At 28.4% G+C, this 19,344-nt stretch overlaps 1 protein-coding gene across 7 annotated transcripts in view; it reads left to right on the top strand.

Moving 5' to 3' along the window:
* LOC111677262 overlaps positions 1–19,344 on the top strand; it is a 46,994-nt gene extending 27,650 nt beyond the window's left edge. For 2 of the 7 annotated variants that reach the window (XM_046953694.1, XM_046953693.1), the window contains 13 exons: positions 8,568–8,699; positions 9,114–9,437; positions 9,865–10,053; positions 10,159–10,296; positions 11,083–11,298; positions 11,852–12,034; positions 12,100–12,231; positions 17,205–17,361; positions 17,430–17,596; positions 17,662–17,818; positions 17,882–18,048; positions 18,120–18,302; positions 18,368–19,343. In XM_046953694.1, coding sequence (XP_046809650.1) covers positions 8,568–8,699; positions 9,114–9,437; positions 9,865–10,053; positions 10,159–10,296; positions 11,083–11,298; positions 11,852–12,034; positions 12,100–12,231; positions 17,205–17,361; positions 17,430–17,596; positions 17,662–17,818; positions 17,882–18,048; positions 18,120–18,302; positions 18,368–18,555 — 2,333 coding nt within the window. In that variant the 3' untranslated portion in view covers positions 18,556–19,343. Of the gene's footprint in view, positions 1–2,562; positions 3,100–3,359; positions 3,452–8,567; positions 8,700–9,113; positions 9,438–9,864; positions 10,054–10,158; positions 10,297–11,082; positions 11,299–11,851; positions 12,035–12,099; positions 12,232–12,451; positions 12,667–17,204; positions 17,362–17,429; positions 17,597–17,661; positions 17,819–17,881; positions 18,049–18,119; positions 18,303–18,367 lie in introns of those variants that run through there. The other 5 variants (XM_046953697.1, XM_046953698.1, XM_046953695.1 and 2 more) reach the window with 5 other exon arrangements.

The following is a 19,344-nucleotide window of genomic DNA, read 5'->3' as shown; positions in this document are numbered from 1 at the left end:
ACTTTTGACTAGATTGTAGTATAAAAAAAGAGAAAATACTATAGACTAGATTATACACTATAGACTATACTATACTAAAGCCTAGACTATACACTAGGTTTTAGACTAGACTATATACTAGACAATAGACTAGATTATAGGCTAGACTATAGACCAGGCTATAGACTAGACTATAGACTAGACTATATTCTAGACTATAGACTAGACTGTAGACTAGACTATAGACTAGACTATAGACTAGACTATAGACTAGACTATAGACTAGACTATAGACTAGACTATAGACTAGACTATAGACTAGACTATAGACTAGACTATAGACTAGACTATAGACTAGACTATAGACTAGACTATAGACTAGACTATAGACTAGACTATAGACTAGACTATAGACTAGACTATAGACTAGACTATAGACTAGACTATAGACTACAGTTTAGACTAGACTATAGACTACAGTATAGACTAGACTATAGATTATACTATAGACTAGACTATAGACTACACTATAGACTAGACCATAGACTATACTATAGACTAGACCATAGACTATACTATAGACTAGACTATAGACTATACTATAGACTATACTATAGACTATAGACTAGACTATAGACTACACTATAGACTAGACCATAGACTATACTATAGACTATACTGTAGACTATACTATAGACTAGACTATAGAGCAGACTAAAGACTAAACTATAGATTAGACTATGGACTAGACTATAGACTAGGCTATAGACTAGGCTATAGACCAGACTATAGACTAGACTATAGACTAGACTTTAGACTAGACTATAGACTTGACTATACACTAGACTGTAGACTAGACTGTAGACTAGACTATGGACTAGACTATGTACTAGACTATAGACTAGACTATACACTAGACTATAGACTAGACTATGGACTAGACTATAGACAAGACAATAGACTATAGTCTAGACTATAGAATAGACTATAGAATAGACTATAGTCTAGACTATAGAATAGACTATACACTAGACTATAGACTAGACTATTGATAAGACTATGGACTAGACTTTAGACTAAACTATAAACAAGACAAAAAATTATACTATAAACAAGATTATAGACTAGACTATAAACTAGTCTATAGACTAAATTATAAACTAGTCTTAACTATAGACTAGACCATAGACTGGACTATAGATAGACTATAGACTACACTACATACTAGATTGTAGAATAGACTATGGAGTAGACTATAGAAAATAGTATTGACTAGACTATAGACTATAGAATATAGACTGAGCTATAGACTTTAAATTGAATTCGAAAAAAGCGTAACTCAGAGATCTAATGAGAGAAAAACAAACGACACTGTGTTCAAATATTTTTATCAATAAAAATTTCCCGCCCTTTCCCTTTTATTAATATTTATATAAATATTTCTTTACTTAAATGCATGATAATTTTTTATTGAAATCACACACTCTACATTCAATTTAATGCACTTCTAATTTGTAAAATATTTCTTAAAAATTCATCTAATTTTTTTCTTAGAAATTACTCAAAACCTTTAATAATTAATAAAAAAATATATTTTTTATAAATTCAGAAAAACATAGCTGACACAATGTTTTGTTTAAAAAAAAATTAAAAAAAATAAAAAAATTTATTAAATATATAATTAATTAATATTGTTTTTTAACAAACATTAAATGAAAACTTTGCTTATGACAATTCTTTTTGTTTATAAAATTTATTATTTAAAACAATTATTTAAAATGAAATAAACAAAAACAAAAATCTGTAACGAAAATAAACAATTTGTAATTTTAGGTATTTTATAGTTTTTTGCTAAAAATATATATTTAAAATTTAATTAAAAAAGAGAAATAAAAATCACACACACTTATTGACTTGTAATGATTGTAAATAACCAAAACCAAAAACAATGGCTATAAATTGATTGTAACAACAAAAAAATTATTTATTAGTTAATTCTTTAACGAATCGTTTACGTTTAAAACCAAGAAAGAATGAAAGTAAGAAAAGAAACGAATGTCAGCAACAAAAGCATTTTGTCAGTTATTAGTTTTTGTTTAAATAATTTACTTGTTCTTTAATATTTTATTCTATTTCTTATGGAATTTTATTATTTAAAATGTTATTTTGCATTATAATTTTTGTTTGACAATGAAGAAAACAAAAACAACAAAAACAAAAAAAAAGAAAGCACGCTTTTTTAATAATATGAAAATAATTAAAAGAATTTATAAAACACAATTATAAAAACTTTGTAAATGCAGTAAATAAATAATACTTTTGTTTTTTTCTTTATCTATAAAGAAAAAATTTAAATGTTGAAATTAATTTACTAACTTTTTTCACTGTCTTTTTATATGGAAATTTAATTTAATCTTCTAAAAAAAAAAAAATAAAATAAAATAATAAATTGACTAAAAAATAGCAAAAAGTTCTAAAATTGTATGAAATAATTGTTTAAATTACAATTAAACAATAAAAATAAAATATTTTCAACTAAAATGTATGAATCTGACAAAATGTTTTTGTTTAATTTGCCAACAGATGACGAATGTTTCTATGTTGGATTGGGTCAAGAAGGCCGTTCAGCCAAGCGTGGTAACAATAACGCGCCCGATAATTATAAACCATTCCAATGCTGTCCAACAAAATTGGAAAAATCAACTAAAGTTCCTAAAATGACTGCTCAAAGAATCGGACACACAGCTGCCAGCGAGGGAGGCAAAAGACAACAAGGCAACTTCCAATTCGGCACTCCCGATTCCACACCCGTAAGCAACACAAAAACCTCCACTGCCAGCAAAAACAAAAGCCAAAAATCGAAAAAACCTGCCCCTAAAGCGGCTAAGAAACCCGTAGTAGTCGATTCCGATGAAGATGATGACGATGAGGACGACGACGATGATGACGATGACAGCACTGAAGAGCCCTTGGTTAAGGTTTCCTATGCCAAACATAAGACCAGCAACAAACCCGCCCCTAAAGCTGAAAAATTACCCACCATTAAGCCCGCCTCAAAATCTGCTACCACCTCGAAAAAGACTCTTGCTAAAAACGATGATAAATTGAATGTTAAAACCGGTACGTTTGATTTTGGCAAATTTCTTGTTTGGTAGATTTTTTTTGTGTTTAGCAACAACTTCAAATGCTCTTCCAACAAGCATTTGTTGGAAAGTTATGAATAAAAATTTGTTAGTAAAAATTCTTAGAATCCATGAGTTTTGTCTATTTTCTTCTATTGTGTTTCTTTTTTTTCTTCTCTTTTCTTTCTTTTTTTTTTTCTTATAGGCATAAATTATTTGCACAATCGACTAAAACATTTATATGACCTCATTTTTCAGGATATCTCGCTGTAGGAGTAAGGAAATTCGATTGACTAAAAATGAAATAAATACAAAACAAACAAAATCAAAATTCGAAATTCACCCGCACGCAAAAAAAACACACACTAAACTTTTAAATATTAACCGCCATACAAATTCAAAATTATTTTCAAAAAAATACACAAATTTGAATACAAAACACAAATTAATTGCAAGCAAGAGTTTTTTTCGGTATCAAAATTTTTCAACCATTAAGTTACATCCATAGAGCAACCAACCATGGCTTTGTTTATTTTTGGATTGTTCGTTCTAGACACCGGCCGACCAACCACCAATACAACTCACTAACTTAGATGAAAACTTAATTAATTAATCAATTAATAATATCAATTAAACTTGTTATGAACTCTTTGAACCTTTTGCTCTTGTACTAAGCACAGCAACTCAATAAAATTTCTGTTAAAAATAGTTTTTTTCTTTTGTATGCATTTTGTTGCCATACTATACGTTGTACTACTTCTATCACAACTTCTTTAAATGCTGTTTGATAATTCAAATTATGAAAATCTTAATGTTGTTCAAATCTTAAAGCAGTTTATTTGTTAATATATAAATGTGTTCAATTCACAATCGGTGTTGTATTGTTGTATATCATATTATAGATTTGATTTCGAAATAACAAATAATTACAACATACAACGCCAATTGTGAATTGGTCAATTGTTTTTCTTTTTTTTAATTCTACTACTACTACTGCAAACTATTTTTGATATAAATAATTTACACTCTATTTTTTTGATACTATTTTACTACACTGTAACTAAATACTACTATTATTTGATACTACTTTTTCATTTTTCTAAATATTTACACAACTTTAAATCTCATTAAAACTCGCTTGAAACGTGCATATATATATATTTTTTTTTAATTTTAAATAAATATTTTATTTTTTGTAAAATTTTGTTAAAGTTACTTTTTGAAAAAAAAAAAAAGAACGCAGACATTATTTAAACTTTAGTTAATATTTTGTTAATTTATTATTATTTCTATTAAACTATAAATATATTTTTGTTAAAGATCATTTAAAAAACAATTGTTCAATTCATAATCATCTTTGTAACGTTGTATCCTACGACGCCCATTGTGAATTGGACAAATGTATAAAAAATCAAACTTAGTTTTGATTAAATTTAGTAAAACTTTGTTTTTAGTTATTATTTTTTTATTTTATATATAAATATTAAACAAAAATAAAAATGTAAATACATTTAATAATTTTATTTAAAAAACATGGAAACCATTTTAAAAACAAACTATTCAAACCGTAAATTAGTTGCTTAAGACTACAGTTCAAATATTGTAACTAATTTAAAAAATAATTCCTTTGTAAATTAAATAAAATTTTTAAAGTTTTACATTTTTATATTTACACCAAAAAAAAATCTATAATAATTGTTATCGATATTTAAAATATCGAATTAAAATTTTATATAAATATTAAAAAAAAAACTTTGTAATACACTCAAAGAATAAATATAATAAAACATAGCAACACAATTGCTAAAACTATTTCTTTGAGTGTAAATAAGCTTTAAAGGCTTTTTATAATTAAATATATTTGTAAGACTTTATTCAATTTAAAGGAAAATTTTGTTAATCTTTTAAAATATTTTAAATAAAGTCATTTTTAGGTAAACAAAAAAAACTGTTTAATATAAATATAACTCTTTTTAATAAATCTAAAGAATTGTTTAAAAATTGTAAAGATGAGAATAAAGTCATGTTAAATTTAAATTTTAAAATAAAAGTTAAAATTTTGAAATAAATTTTTGTATAAACTAAAAGAATTGTCATAATGGATATTTACTAAATTGTAAATTTATTTAAAAAAAACAACAACAACATTGTGAATATATAATTATTTACTGGCTTTTTTGGTATGCATTCTTTTTCCTCTTAGTATGTTTTTAGCTCAAATTATTATTTTGTCCCTGATTATATATTTTGCTATCGAGCAAAACTAGGGCTTTTAACTTTATTTATTAAATCCTAATACCAGCTTAAAACTTTGACATTGCTACAGTAGTTTGTATACCACATGCATTACTTAGAGGTAGTTAAGTAATGCCTGGCTTGTAATGTATTTAATTAGTAGTTATTTGTAGTTCTTTGCATGTTTACATAAATATATTAATGATTTTTACTCATATTCCCAAAAAGTTAAGTAGTTTATGTTCTGTCTTAGCTAAGGAATTGTTTTGGGTCCATTATTCCGTTGGGTTCCCCACAAGAAACATAATATTAAAATCTCAATGCTTAAGTTGAGTCAAATCGAATTTACCTTGATGACTTTAATATAAAGAGTTCCCCCTTTAAAGCATGTTCCCGAAGTATAAACCAAATATGTCATAAACTTAGTTTTGGGTTTATTTAGATATAGTCTATAGAAAATTTATCATTATGGTTTTAGAGATTATATCTGAATAAGTCAAAATAATCAAATTTATCTTGTATATAAACTTGACACATTTATATTGTATTTTACAACTGAACCACTCCTGTTAAAAGCACTTTATGGTGTCAAATAGGCAAAAGGTAGAAGTCTGGAATATTGGTCAACGTTTTAACCCATTTCATATACAAACTTTATCTAGAATACTGTTTTAATTGTAATAAATACATTGAAGGAGACCCTTATAAATGACATTAACGTTCACGCTGTTTATAAGGATAGGTTATTAAAAAGCTGTGTGGATTTTAGTCTTTAATAAACCCAAGTCTCCATGTTCCTATATTTCTATCAAAATTAAATAATTCATAAAGTAATTAAATCGTAAATAATAATGCTGAAAGGTTGCTCGGTTAGCTTGCTATATGACCGATACTGTAAGTTTTTCATATCGCTTCTTTTCGTTCGCTTTTAATCTTAAATTAAACTACGGTACAAAGTCTGAATTTCGATAGAGCTAGCATTTTTATATCCTACTCCAATAGGAGTAGGCCGATGTTTATGCCGATGTTTGAAACACACTAAAATATTAGCACTATATACACCTTCAAGTATACCGATTGACTCAGAATCTCTTTTGAAATCCTTATTTGACTCTAACCTCTTTACAAAGTGACTAGAATATCCACAATTCACTTATTAACACTAATATGCGATGAAATTTAGCACAAACAAATATTATATAAATACAAATCTATTCAGCACATATTATCGGGATTAGTCCATATTTGTTCCAATCCCCCATATAAAACCTCTTTCAGAAAATTAATGGTTATTCCGATTTAATAAAATCTCATATTAACAAAAATATCTGAAATCGAATTATGACCTTTGGCCCAGTCTCAATTGTCTTTAAAAGATTCAAATTTAAGCATTAAAATCAAATCCACCATTTAGAATTTGCAAATTTATTTTCAAAATCTCCACAGAACACCTATCCAAAGAATACGGGGGATTTGATTACGCCAATTAGTAGTCTAACTTTAGGCACAGATTTTCTTTTCTCCAGAGTTGAATAATGGGTCGGTAAACGTTATTTTGAAACAGACATAGCGATGGAAATATGATCCATAGTTGCATTTTTGTGTTCGCAACTATATGTGGTAAGTAGCGAGAATCTAAGATAATGAAGGATGAAATCGGTTCAAGTTTATAAAAATCTATTTGCGACTAGCCTTCATTTGCGTATCATTTTAACAATTTTGTATAAAAGTCGGACTTATATTGATCGTAGCAAATTTCCATTTCTGAGTAGCTTCATTAATATCATAGGATACGCAAACTGTGCGATAAAACATTATAAACTTCGACAAATTTTCAAATCTAAAATAAAATTGAAATATTTTGATATCGAAAAGAAACATTAAAATATGTTCCTCAGAATAGCAGAAATTAGAAAACAATTTTGAAAAATTTTCTCTTAAGGGTCAAATGTTTGAACAATTCAGAAAATAATTTAATACCTAAAGCTTGTGGAATTTAATTATTTTTTTATTTTATTTTTTCTACCATTTTAAAAAATTTTTATAATAATTTAATTTATGTTTAAGCAAACAATATTGTTTATTTAATTTGTTTGCTGAAAACCACACATACACACAGATTGTAAAAATGAAAACACCTCAAAATATTTTATATAAAATATATAAGTTTTCCTTTTGTTTATTTTCAAAGAATTTTTCTTTTTTGCCAACAGGTATTGTTATTGTTTAAATGGAAAATAAAATAGGATTTTAAAATCTTAAAAAAAGTTATAAATAGATTTAGTCTAAACACATACAAAAAGATGAAATAAATTTTATAGAGTTTATAACACAATAAAGTAATGAAATCAAAATATAACAACAAAAAATACGGTACAAGACCCTGAATAAGAATTGAACAGGTTAATGGTAAAACAAAAAAACATACGCCCACCCTCAACTAATGTGGAGAAATCTATTGAGATTTTGCCAAATGGAATGGAATGGATAAGGAAAACAACAATAAATAGATTATTATATAAAAAATGAAATAATCAGGCATGTCGTTGACTTTGAATTTAAGAATTATGATTACATTTGGATCTATAAATATTATTGTTTATTTATTAAATAAACAATTTTATTTTTTTTTTATAAATCGTATGAGAATAATTTTTTAAAAATATTTTTCTAAAGTAATTGACGCCATTTCAAAAAAAAATCTACCTTTCTCTCTCACTCTCTCTCAAAAACTTTTGTAATCACTGATCACTATCGCTAGATCAACGAAAGCCAGAGATTAAAAAAATTGGTTCTCTGACTGGTTTTGTATGTTTTTTATACATGTGTACAAGTACAAGTAAAGAATGAGTATAAGAGAGCTCAATGCGTTTCACTGCTCTAGATAAAATGCAGATCAAATAATGCAACATTCAACTTCAGGGCAACATTTTTAAATTTGAGAAAAGAAGGAAAGGTATTTACCAACCTGTACTTTCGAAAAAAGCTGACTAGAATGTTTTCGGAAAATTCTCTCCTTTATATAACTTTAAATATAATTAAAATTTAATCCAAACTAATACAGGGTGTAATTAAAGCAAAAACATTTTGATTGATTTTTTTTAAATTAAAACACTGCAGTACCACAGGTATGTCTTGAAGCAAAAAATCTTTAATAAAATTAATAACAAACTTTAAATATTTAATAATATATAAATTTAATTTTTTTTATATTAAATACAAAAACTTTAGGTAATATGGAAGATGAAAATGAGGTATTCAAATGGATATTGGAACAAAAAGCCGATGAAAGTATTGAGTTAATCGATCGTGAAACATTATTTGAATATATCGGCTCCAAAGACTTTTTGGCGGTAGTATTTTGTAAGTAAACACAAAATCCACTAAAAAAACAAACAAAACAATTTTAACTATTTTACAATTAATTTTTATACTGAAAGAAATTTAACTAGCAAATCATGAACACAAAACTTTAAGCGAATTTTCTTTCTACTATTTACAACAATAAAAGTTTCTTCTACTACTTCTTGAACTCGTAACAACGTTAATTCTACTTAATATTACTAGATTTTCAATTAGTTTCTTTTACTACTTAGTTAATTTTATTTATTTTTACTAAAAATAAAAACGAAAAAAAAACTGTAACTGCTCAGAAATTAATTAACTAAAAAAAATATAACTTTCTAAACTGTTTTTAAATTTCTATAATTTTTTTAACTTTAAAAGAAAATAATATTTAAAAAATTTTAATTTCTATATGGTTTCTATCTCTTGCAGATAAAGAAGATGATCCCGATTCCCCAAGAGTTTTACGTCACATTGAATTGATCGATGATGAGGCCTCGGAATATGGTATACAAATTGTAAAATGTCATGACAAATTAATGGCCAAGAAATATGGTTTCCGTAATCCACCCGGTATTACCTATTTCCGCAAAGGAAAATATATTAACTATGATGGTGACATTGATGATGAGGAAGAAGTTTTAGATTGGCTAACAAGTCCTGCCAATATGGAAATGACCGATCATATTGAACAAGTCAATCGTAAAATGTTTGAAAAAATACGCAAATCTTCGGATTATCTAGCGGTGATATTTTGTAAGTATCCGTCTAAGACAAAGGGTGATGTTATTTAGGGTCTAATTAGGATCTGTATAAACTGTTTAACTTGATATATCGAGAAAAAGTTTAAATATATCCGACCCGTTGTGTATTCCTCTACCAGAGACTCAGGTTAGAGTCAAACATCAGATCTTTGCACTGATAAACTAAATTAACTTTAGTTGAGTCTCATATGGAAAAGCCCTTGTGGTCGATCCATTGTATTCGTATTGCCACAAGTGTTAGTTTGTTGAACAAATGAACAAAACTTAAGGAACAATAAATATTGAAGAAGAATCAATTCTGTTTAAAGGCCTCAAAGTTTTACCATTATTATGGGTCTTTACGTCAAGACTGAATATTAATATGAAATTAATTTAATATGATTTTAATTCTATATTTTTATTATTTTTAAACCCCAAAGACAGTGAAGATTGCAAGCAGTGTCCACGTGTCTTGGCTGAGGTAGAGCACATTGACGATGAGGCCGATAAAGCGGGCATTGACTTTGTTAAAATCGATGATAAACAAATGGCCAAGGAAATGGGTGTGTTTGCTTTGCCCGCCATTGTATTCTTTAAGCCAACTTCAAAGGAACCAGTCATTTACGCCGGTAAGATATTTTTAAGGAAATTTCTTTAAGATTTATAATAAATTTTAATAAATGAGGAAAATTACTAAAATGGTTTATGTTTTTTTTTAATTTTTTTCTCATTAGGAGATCTTTATGAAGAAGAACAAATCCTCACTTGGTTACTCACGCAAAAGGATCCAAGTGGAGATGTTATCGAAGATCTTGAAGGCGAAAAACTTATTAATTTAATTGAAGAATCTGGTTCCATTGCTGTCTATTTCTGTAAGTATTACCTCCAGAAATTGTGTGAGGTTTTTAATAATTTTTCTTGTATAAACATTTTATTAACAAGTTGTAATCGTTTTGGTGGCATGAATAATATAAAATGTTGATTTGACTTACGATACATTGATTGATAGCTTAGAGATAGAAATCAGTTTTAGGCTTCGAATTTATTTTGTTTACTCATTATCTGATACAAATACACACTTAGTTAAAAGCAGACAGTTTTGTATTTTTCAAAACATATTTCAAAAGTTGTTCCAAACAAAAGTAATAAAAGTTGTATTAAATTGGGCGGAAATAAAGAAAATCAATAATAAGTACAGAAGAAGCAGTTACAATACTTTAAGTTTAAAAGTACATTTTATATTATTTCTTGTTACACTTTTGCGCAAAAAGGTTACAGCTTTTATTGTTATAATCAACGTAAAAGATGATAAAGTAAATAATAATAATTAATATCCAATAATAATAATATAAATTTTAAACAACTATAATTAACCAACTTTAAATAAAACAAAAATCATAATAATAATCAGCTCTTTTTATAATTCAAGAACAACTTCTTCTAACGTGTGACTAACCAAGAAATTAAAAAAAAAATAAACAATCTTAACGTTTTATTGTTATAATTTAGCTGCTCAAGCCTTCTTTAAAAATATTTCTATTTTATTTTCCACAAACAAAAAAACACACAAATTTAAATCTATAAACAAAAATACATCACTTCCAATGAACAAATGAACCCAAACCAAATCAACAAATTACACTCGAAAAATAATCTAGGGAATAAAACACAGTGTGACATCTGCAATTCGAAGGCGGCACGTAAAGCCAGACTGAAAAAAGAGAAGGAGCAACAGGCACAAGACCCAGGAGCAGGGGCAGCAGCAGCTGCTTTTGCTGCCGCTGGCACAGAGGGTGAGGGAGGTGAAGCCGGAGCTGAGGGCACAGCAGCCAATGAGCCATCAACACCCACTTCATCTAAACAACATGAAGAGGGTACTGAACATAAAATAGAATAGAACAACAAAACTAATGATGTTGTTAAGTGGTGTTATTGTTTTGATTTCCCCGAAAATATATCCACCCACCACCACCACCCATTATTACACCGGCATTAAATCACTCGTACCCCTACAATATTATATTCTAGCTCAAGCACAAACTTTCCCCCCTAAGACCCTTACCCATTAGATTATGAAACCTAGTTAAAAATAATTTTAATGTTTCTTCGTATTGTTTGTCACTCCCTCCCTCAAAATGTAGCATCTTCCATCATTCTTTATTATTTGAAATTTAAACACAAACCGCCCTAAATGATTTAAACTTCCTCTAGAACTAAACTTTTTTTTTATTTTTGTTAGAGTGTAATTTTTTTAAGTTTTTAATTTAATGTTCTGTGTTGCGCTTGGTTATTATTATCTTTAGCTTTGTGTCTATGTGTGTGTGTTTTACTTTTTCTGTTTTTTGCTTTTGTTTTTTCTTTTTTAAATTATAAATTCAGGATTAAATTTTTAATAAAACTAACTTTGGCACTCAACTTTTTCATTAGATACGGATGGCTGTGAAACTTGTACCAAAGTGTTGGAGGAACTGGAAAACATTGATGATGACTGTGACAAACATGGCATTAAGTTTGTAAAAACTAAAGACTTTTCAGTAGCCGATGGTTATGGTGTGCATGATTATCCAGCTCTGGTATACTTTGAGAGCGGTATACCAAATGTTTTCGAAGGTAAGCTATCTAACTTAATTTCCCTTAAAACATAATAACAATTCAATTTTTTATCGTTTATTAAGGTGAATTACAAGAAGAAGAGGAAGTCCTACAATGGCTTATCACCCAAAAGACAGAAGATCGCATTGAATTGATCACCAGACAAATGTTGGAAACCATGGTAGAGGAAACACAATATTTAGCTGTTTATTTCTGTAAGTTTTTCAATAATTTCAAATTTTTCTTAAAATTGGTTCATTTCATAACAAACCCTTATTTCCAAATAAAAAAAAAATTCCCCCCTCAATAAAAACCAAAATATTGTAAAATAAAAACCAATATACAACACAAAAAATTACACTTTAATTCAACCAAAAAAAAAACACATCATCCAAACAAAAATACGCTCCAATATCATCAACGTCACGAATTTAGTGCCACCAGAGCGCAAGGGCCATAAACAACCTGCTTATTGTAGAACATATTGTGTACCCATGTCCAATAATGAAGTCAACTTTAATAATTCCTCCTCGAATACCCATAAATCCAAACAATTCCTTAAGAATTACATTTCACGCAAAAGAAAACGTATCGAAAGTCAAGGTATTCCACAAAAACAAAAAACAAAACTCTAATAACAGCCATTACTCTCTTTTGTCTATTTGTGTTCCTTAAACATAATGTGAATCTAATTTTAACCAGTTACCATGTTTTTCTTTTCTTAATGTTCTAACAATTTCATACATATAGATAAATACGTATTAATACCAGCCAGTTAGACAGCAGCGCGTATTTATACAGATCGCTCATTTACATCAAGAGTGCAAGAACTCCAAATATTCGGGTTTATATAAATACAAAGTACCAGACAGATCTTTGAGAAATCTATATATTTTAATTAAAATATCTATTACTTAATATCGACTTAACCGAAATTCTTATTGCATTTCTAAAAACCTGATTTGTATAAAAATCATTTAAAGAATCATAAAATGACTTTGAACATTCAAAACTATTTTTGTTTATAATATAATTTTGCGAGTTAGCGCACTATTGATGTAAATGAGCGATATGTGTAACAGAGATATAAAAGAATTAATTCGTATTTTTTGTTTGTGTATTAATTAAACGTTGCTCTATTTTAAGTTCATTTAATATCATGAGAAATATTCTTTCTTCAAAGATTATGCTTAAAGTTTAAAAGAATTAATTCTTTTTAGTCTCTGAAATTGTGTCCAACCTAAATAGCGGATTTTTTAATGGAAAAAAATCACTTTAAAGTGAAATTTCTAATACATATAAAACGAATTTACTACTCCATATAATAGTCCGTATTTATCTAGTCGACTCTAGTCGAACTTTACTTCCGTGTTGTACAGCATAAACAAGCTAAGGAGTGAAGATTTCAGTTGTTACACTATTCAATTGCGGTGTTTCTATATCAAATAAATTATATCAAATAAATTATATTATTATAATAAATTAGTCTATAAATCATTAAATGCTCCAGTATAGACAAGACTATAAACAAGACTATACACTAAACTATAAACTAGACAATACACTACACTATAGATTGGACTATAAACAAGACTATACTCTAGACTATATACTAGACAATACACTACTCTACAGACTAGACTATAGACTAGACCATATACAAGACTATAAAAATGACTATAGACTAGACTATAGACTAGACTATAGACTAGACTATAGACTAGACTATAGACTAGACTATAGAATAGACTATAGAATAGACTATAGACTAGACTATAGACTAGACTATAGGCTAGACTATAGAATAGACTATAGACTAGACTATAGACTAGACTATAGACTAGACTATAGACTAGACTATAGACTAGACTATAGACTAGACTATAGACTAGACTATAGACACGACTATAGCCTAGACTATAGACCAGACTACAGTCTAGATTGTAGACTAGACTATAGAATAGGCTATAGACTATACTATAGACTAGACTATAGACTAGACTATAGACTAGACTATAGACTAGACTACAGACTAGACTATAGACTAGACTATAGACTAGACTATAGACTAGTCTATAGACTAGACTATAGACTAGACTATAGACTAGACTATAGACTAGACTATAGACTAGACTATAGACTAGACTATAGACTAGACTATAGACTAGACTATAGACTAGACTATAGACTAGACTAGACTATAGACTAGACTATAGACTAGACTATAGACTAGACTATAGACTAGACTATAGACTAGACTATAGACTACTATATAGACTACTAGACTATAGACTAGACTATAGACTAGACTATAGACTAGACTATAGACTAGACTATAGACTAGACTATAGACTAGACTATAGACTAGACTATAGACTAGACTATAGACTAGACTATAGACTAGACTATAGACTAGACTATAGACTAGACTATAGACTAGACTATAGACTAGACTATAGACTAGACTATAGACTAGACTATAGACTAGACTATAGACTAGACTATAGACTAGACTATAGACTAGACTATAGACTAGACTATAGACTAGACTATAGACTAGACTATAGACTAGACTATAGACTAGACTATAGACTAGACTATAGACTAGACTATAGACTAGACTATAGACTAGACTATAGACTAGACTATAGACTAGACTATAGACTAGACTATAGACTAGACTATAGACTAGACTATAGACTAGACTATAGACTAGACTATAGACTAGACTATAGACTAGACTATAGACTAGACTATAGACTAGACTATAGACTAGACTATAGACTAGACTATAGACTAGACTATAGACTAGACTATAGACTAGACTATAGACTAGACTATAGACTAGACTATAGACTAGACTATAGACTAGACTATAGACTAGACTATAGACTAGACTATAGACTAGACTATAGACTAGACTATAGACTAGACTATAGACTAGACTATAGACTAGACTATAGACTAGACTATAGACTAGACTATAGACTAGACTATAGACTAGACTATAGACTAGACTATAGACTAGACTATAGACTAGACTATAGACTAGACTATAGACTAGACTATAGACTAGACTATAGACTAGACTATAGACTAGACTATAGACTAGACTATAGACTAGACTATAGACTAGACTATAGACTAGACTATAGACTAGACTATAGACTAGACTATAGACTAGACTATAGACTAGACTATAGACTAGACTATAGACTAGACTATAGACTAGACTATAGACTAGACTATAGACTAGACTATAGACTAGACTATAGACTAGACTATAGACTAGACTATAGACTAGACTATAGACTAGACTATAGACTAGACTATAGACTAGACTATAGACTAGACTATAGACTAGACTATAGACTAGACTATAGACTAGACTATAGACTAGACTATAGACTAGACTATAGACTAGACTATAGACTAGACTATAGACTAGACTATAGACTAGACTATAGACTAGACTATAGACTAGACTATAGACTAGACTATAGACTAGACTATAGACTAGACTATAGACTAGACTATAGACTAGACTATAGACTAGACTATAGACTAGACTATAGACTAGACTATAGACTAGACTATAGACTAGACTATAGACTAGACTATAGACTAGACTATAGACTAGACTATAGACTAGACTATAGACTAGACTATAGACTAGACTATAGACTAGACTATAGACTAGACTATAGACTAGACTATAGACTAGACTATAGACTAGACTATAGACTAGACTATAGACTAGACTATAGACTAGACTATAGACTAGACTATAGACTAGACTATAGACTAGACTATAGACTAGACTATAGACTAGACTATAGACTAGACTATAGACTAGACTATAGACTAGACTATAGACTAGACTATAGACTAGACTATAGACTAGACTATAGACTAGACTATAGACTAGACTATAGACTAGACTATAGACTATACTAGACTATAGACTAGACTATAGACTAGACTATAGACTAGACTATAGACTAGACTATAGACTAGACTATAGACTATAGACTAGACTATAGACTAGACTATAGACTAGACTATAGACTAGACTATAGACTAGACTATAGACTAGACTATAGACTAGACTATAGACTAGACTATAGACTAGACTATAGACTAGACTATAGACTATAGACTAGACTATATACTAGACTATAGACTAGACTATAGACTAGACTATAGACTAGACTATAGACTATAGACTAGACTATAGACTAGACAATAGACTGGACTACAGACTAGACTATAGACTAGACTATAGACTGGACTATATACTAGACTACAGATTAAAGACTAGACTATAAAATAGACTAGACTATATACAATACTATAAACAAGATTATACACTAAACTGTACACTAGACAATACACTAGACTAGACTATAAACAAGACTATACACTAGACTATATACAAGCCTATAGACTAGACAATACATTAGACTATAGACTAGACTCGGTTAACATGATTGAACTTTCAGATCGCATAATAGATTTCATAAAAAATATAAAATTTTCTAAGTTTTAGCTTCTCAAATATGGGCAAAAATGATACCAAATCCAGAAAATCTGATGCGATCAATAAATTCTGAGACCAGATTCTGACTCAGCGCTGCTCAATCAGTGTTTCGATAGTTTTATGTGTATTTGGTAATTTTAAAGGTTGAATAACTGATTATTTTCTTCGAAATCTCATTGGTTTTACAGAATCCTTGTAAAAATGTATGCTTTAGATTTCTATAATAATGATTGAATCCAAATTTTTCACAATACTACAAATTTTAACATTTTTGGATAAATTTTCAACATTTATAAGTAATTTGTAAATATAAAAAACAAAGAAATATTTTGCAATTCCATATCTTAAATCGTTTTATATGTATGTGTATGTATGTATATTTTATACAAATAATATCTACTCCATAAAAAGGCTTTAAAAAAAAAAAAACAAATCCGTCTATTTAGTTTGGTAACGAATACCTTAATTTTTGACGTTTTCTAAAAGCTTTTTTTTTGTTACTACTACTACCACTTCAACAAAGCGCCATTAACCCCAACTTCTAAATGTAACGCATCATGGAAATAATACTTTAAGAAGACAAGGCCTTAATCTCCTTATCACATAATAAAAAGAAAAAGTATAATAAATTTCAATATATATTTCCAGATAAAATCAATTGCAATATTTGTGATCAAATTTTGGAGGGTCTGGAATTGATCGATGATGAATGTGATGTTTTTGGTATACACATGGTTAAAATACAAGATCCACAACTAGCAAAACGTTATTCTATTAAAACATTCCCAGCTTTGGTTTACTTCAGGTAAAAGTTTTTAATACTTGATAATATTGTACTTGAATTAAAATTTATTTATTTTTCTTTCTCTTCAGAAATGGCAATCCCTTGTTATTCGAGGGTGATTTACAAAATGAACAATCGGTTTTGGAATGGCTTATCGATGATGACAATCGTGAATTGGCCGATGAAATTGAAGAGGTCAATGAGCGTATGTTGGAGAGATTAATGGCTGAATCCACTTTATTGGTGGTATTCTTTTGTAAGTTAAAAAAATATTTTTAACTTACAAAAGAAAGTAAAATTATTTTGTCTTTATATTTAAAGATGATGAAGATTGTGCCGAATGTGAGGAAATTTTGGAAGAATTAGAGGAAATCGATGGTGAAGCAGATATGTTTGGCATTGATTTTGTTAAAATTGCTAGTGTTGAAGCTGCCAAAAAATACGATGTTGTAAATATACCTTCATTGGTGTATTTTAGGTAAGTTTTAGGTGTGCTGACGAATTGAAACTTAAAATTTTTAATGGGGTTTCGGCTTTTTAGAAAACAAGTTCCTGTGTTATACGATGGTGATCTCCACCAACATGATAAGATCATAACATGGCTGACATCACAAGATGTTTTCGAAATTAAAAACGAAATCGAAGAAGTCAATCGTAAAATGTTGGATAAACTGCTAGAGGAAAATGAATTTATAACTGTTTTTTTCTGTAAGTTTTGTTTGCAAAACAAGCAATTTTTTACAAGAATGTATATATATTTTACTTTTTTCTAATCCAAGATGAACACAATCAACAAGAATCGATCGCTGCATTGGAAAAATTGGAAAATATTGATAGTGAAACGGATAACTTGGATATAACATTTGTTAAAATGGCCGATTCTCGTTATGCCAAGAAATGGGGTGTTACCAAACTGCCAGCTATGGTCTACTTCAGAAGAAGATTCCCTAGCATTTATAGAGGTAAACTCCTATTTAAAATCAATAATATTTTAAATAATTGTTATCTTTTTTTCTACTTTCAACAGGTGATCTCCTATCTGAAGATGAGGTTTTAGAATGGTTGCGCAAAAATCGTTTCCGCCAACCAGAATTGAATATATTCATGTATGCTTTGATAGCTTTGTCTGTGGCCTTCGTCTTGTACACCGCCTTTTTATTACAATGTTTTAAACCAGCACCACCACCGCCACCACAACATCCCAAACAATCGTGATATGTTTTAGCTGTGGCTTAAAGGATTTTTAATTTATTAATTTGTAAACTAATTTTTGATTTTTGTTAACAAACTTCAAAAAGCTAAACTTTCTTTTTCTTCTTGCTAGAGATCAAAAGCACAGTTGTATCATTGACGGTGTCTTTTGGATTTTTAAAATTATCATTCAATTTTACGAACATTTTAATTAACATTTGTTTTCTCTTTCTTTTATAAATTGATTATTTATGATAAAAATTAGCACATTATCGGGACTCTTTTAAATTTTACTCTTTTTAAAAACAATTTCTCTTTCATATTGCGTTTTTCTTTCGTATTTTTATTTTCAAGCAACTAACGAACGACATTTAAAACTTAATTTAATTTTAATTAGCGAATCATTTTTACTTAAACTTCTTAAGTATACTTGGTAAACAACAAAAATTGTCTACGAATTCTAAGAATTTGTTTAAAATAATTTTGATTTTGTTTTACAAAGTTTATAAAGAGTTAGAGAATAAGAGAGTCCTTTTTAGTTTGTTTGTGATAATTAGACGGTTTTGCGGTAAACCAACTAACATAATAAAACACAAACATTCTGAAATAGTAAATGACTTGACTTCATTTTAATATTTCCTTTTTGATTAATGTGTTCCAAATATTTAAAGACCCATATATTTTATTTTCAATGTTTTCAAACTCAAACTAGGCGAAAAGTTACTAAAGAAATTATAACAAAACAACAACAAAGAATAAATATATAAAACAATAGAAACTACCAAATATGTATGTATAATTTTAAATGTAAAA

The sequence above is a fragment of the Lucilia cuprina genome, chromosome 6, assembly GCF_022045245.1.
Source record: "Lucilia cuprina isolate Lc7/37 chromosome 6, ASM2204524v1, whole genome shotgun sequence".
In the NCBI taxonomy this organism is placed as follows: domain Eukaryota; kingdom Metazoa; phylum Arthropoda; class Insecta; order Diptera; family Calliphoridae; genus Lucilia; species Lucilia cuprina.
Note: the sequence above shows the minus strand (reverse complement) of the source record. Positions and strands in the feature narration are given on the sequence as shown.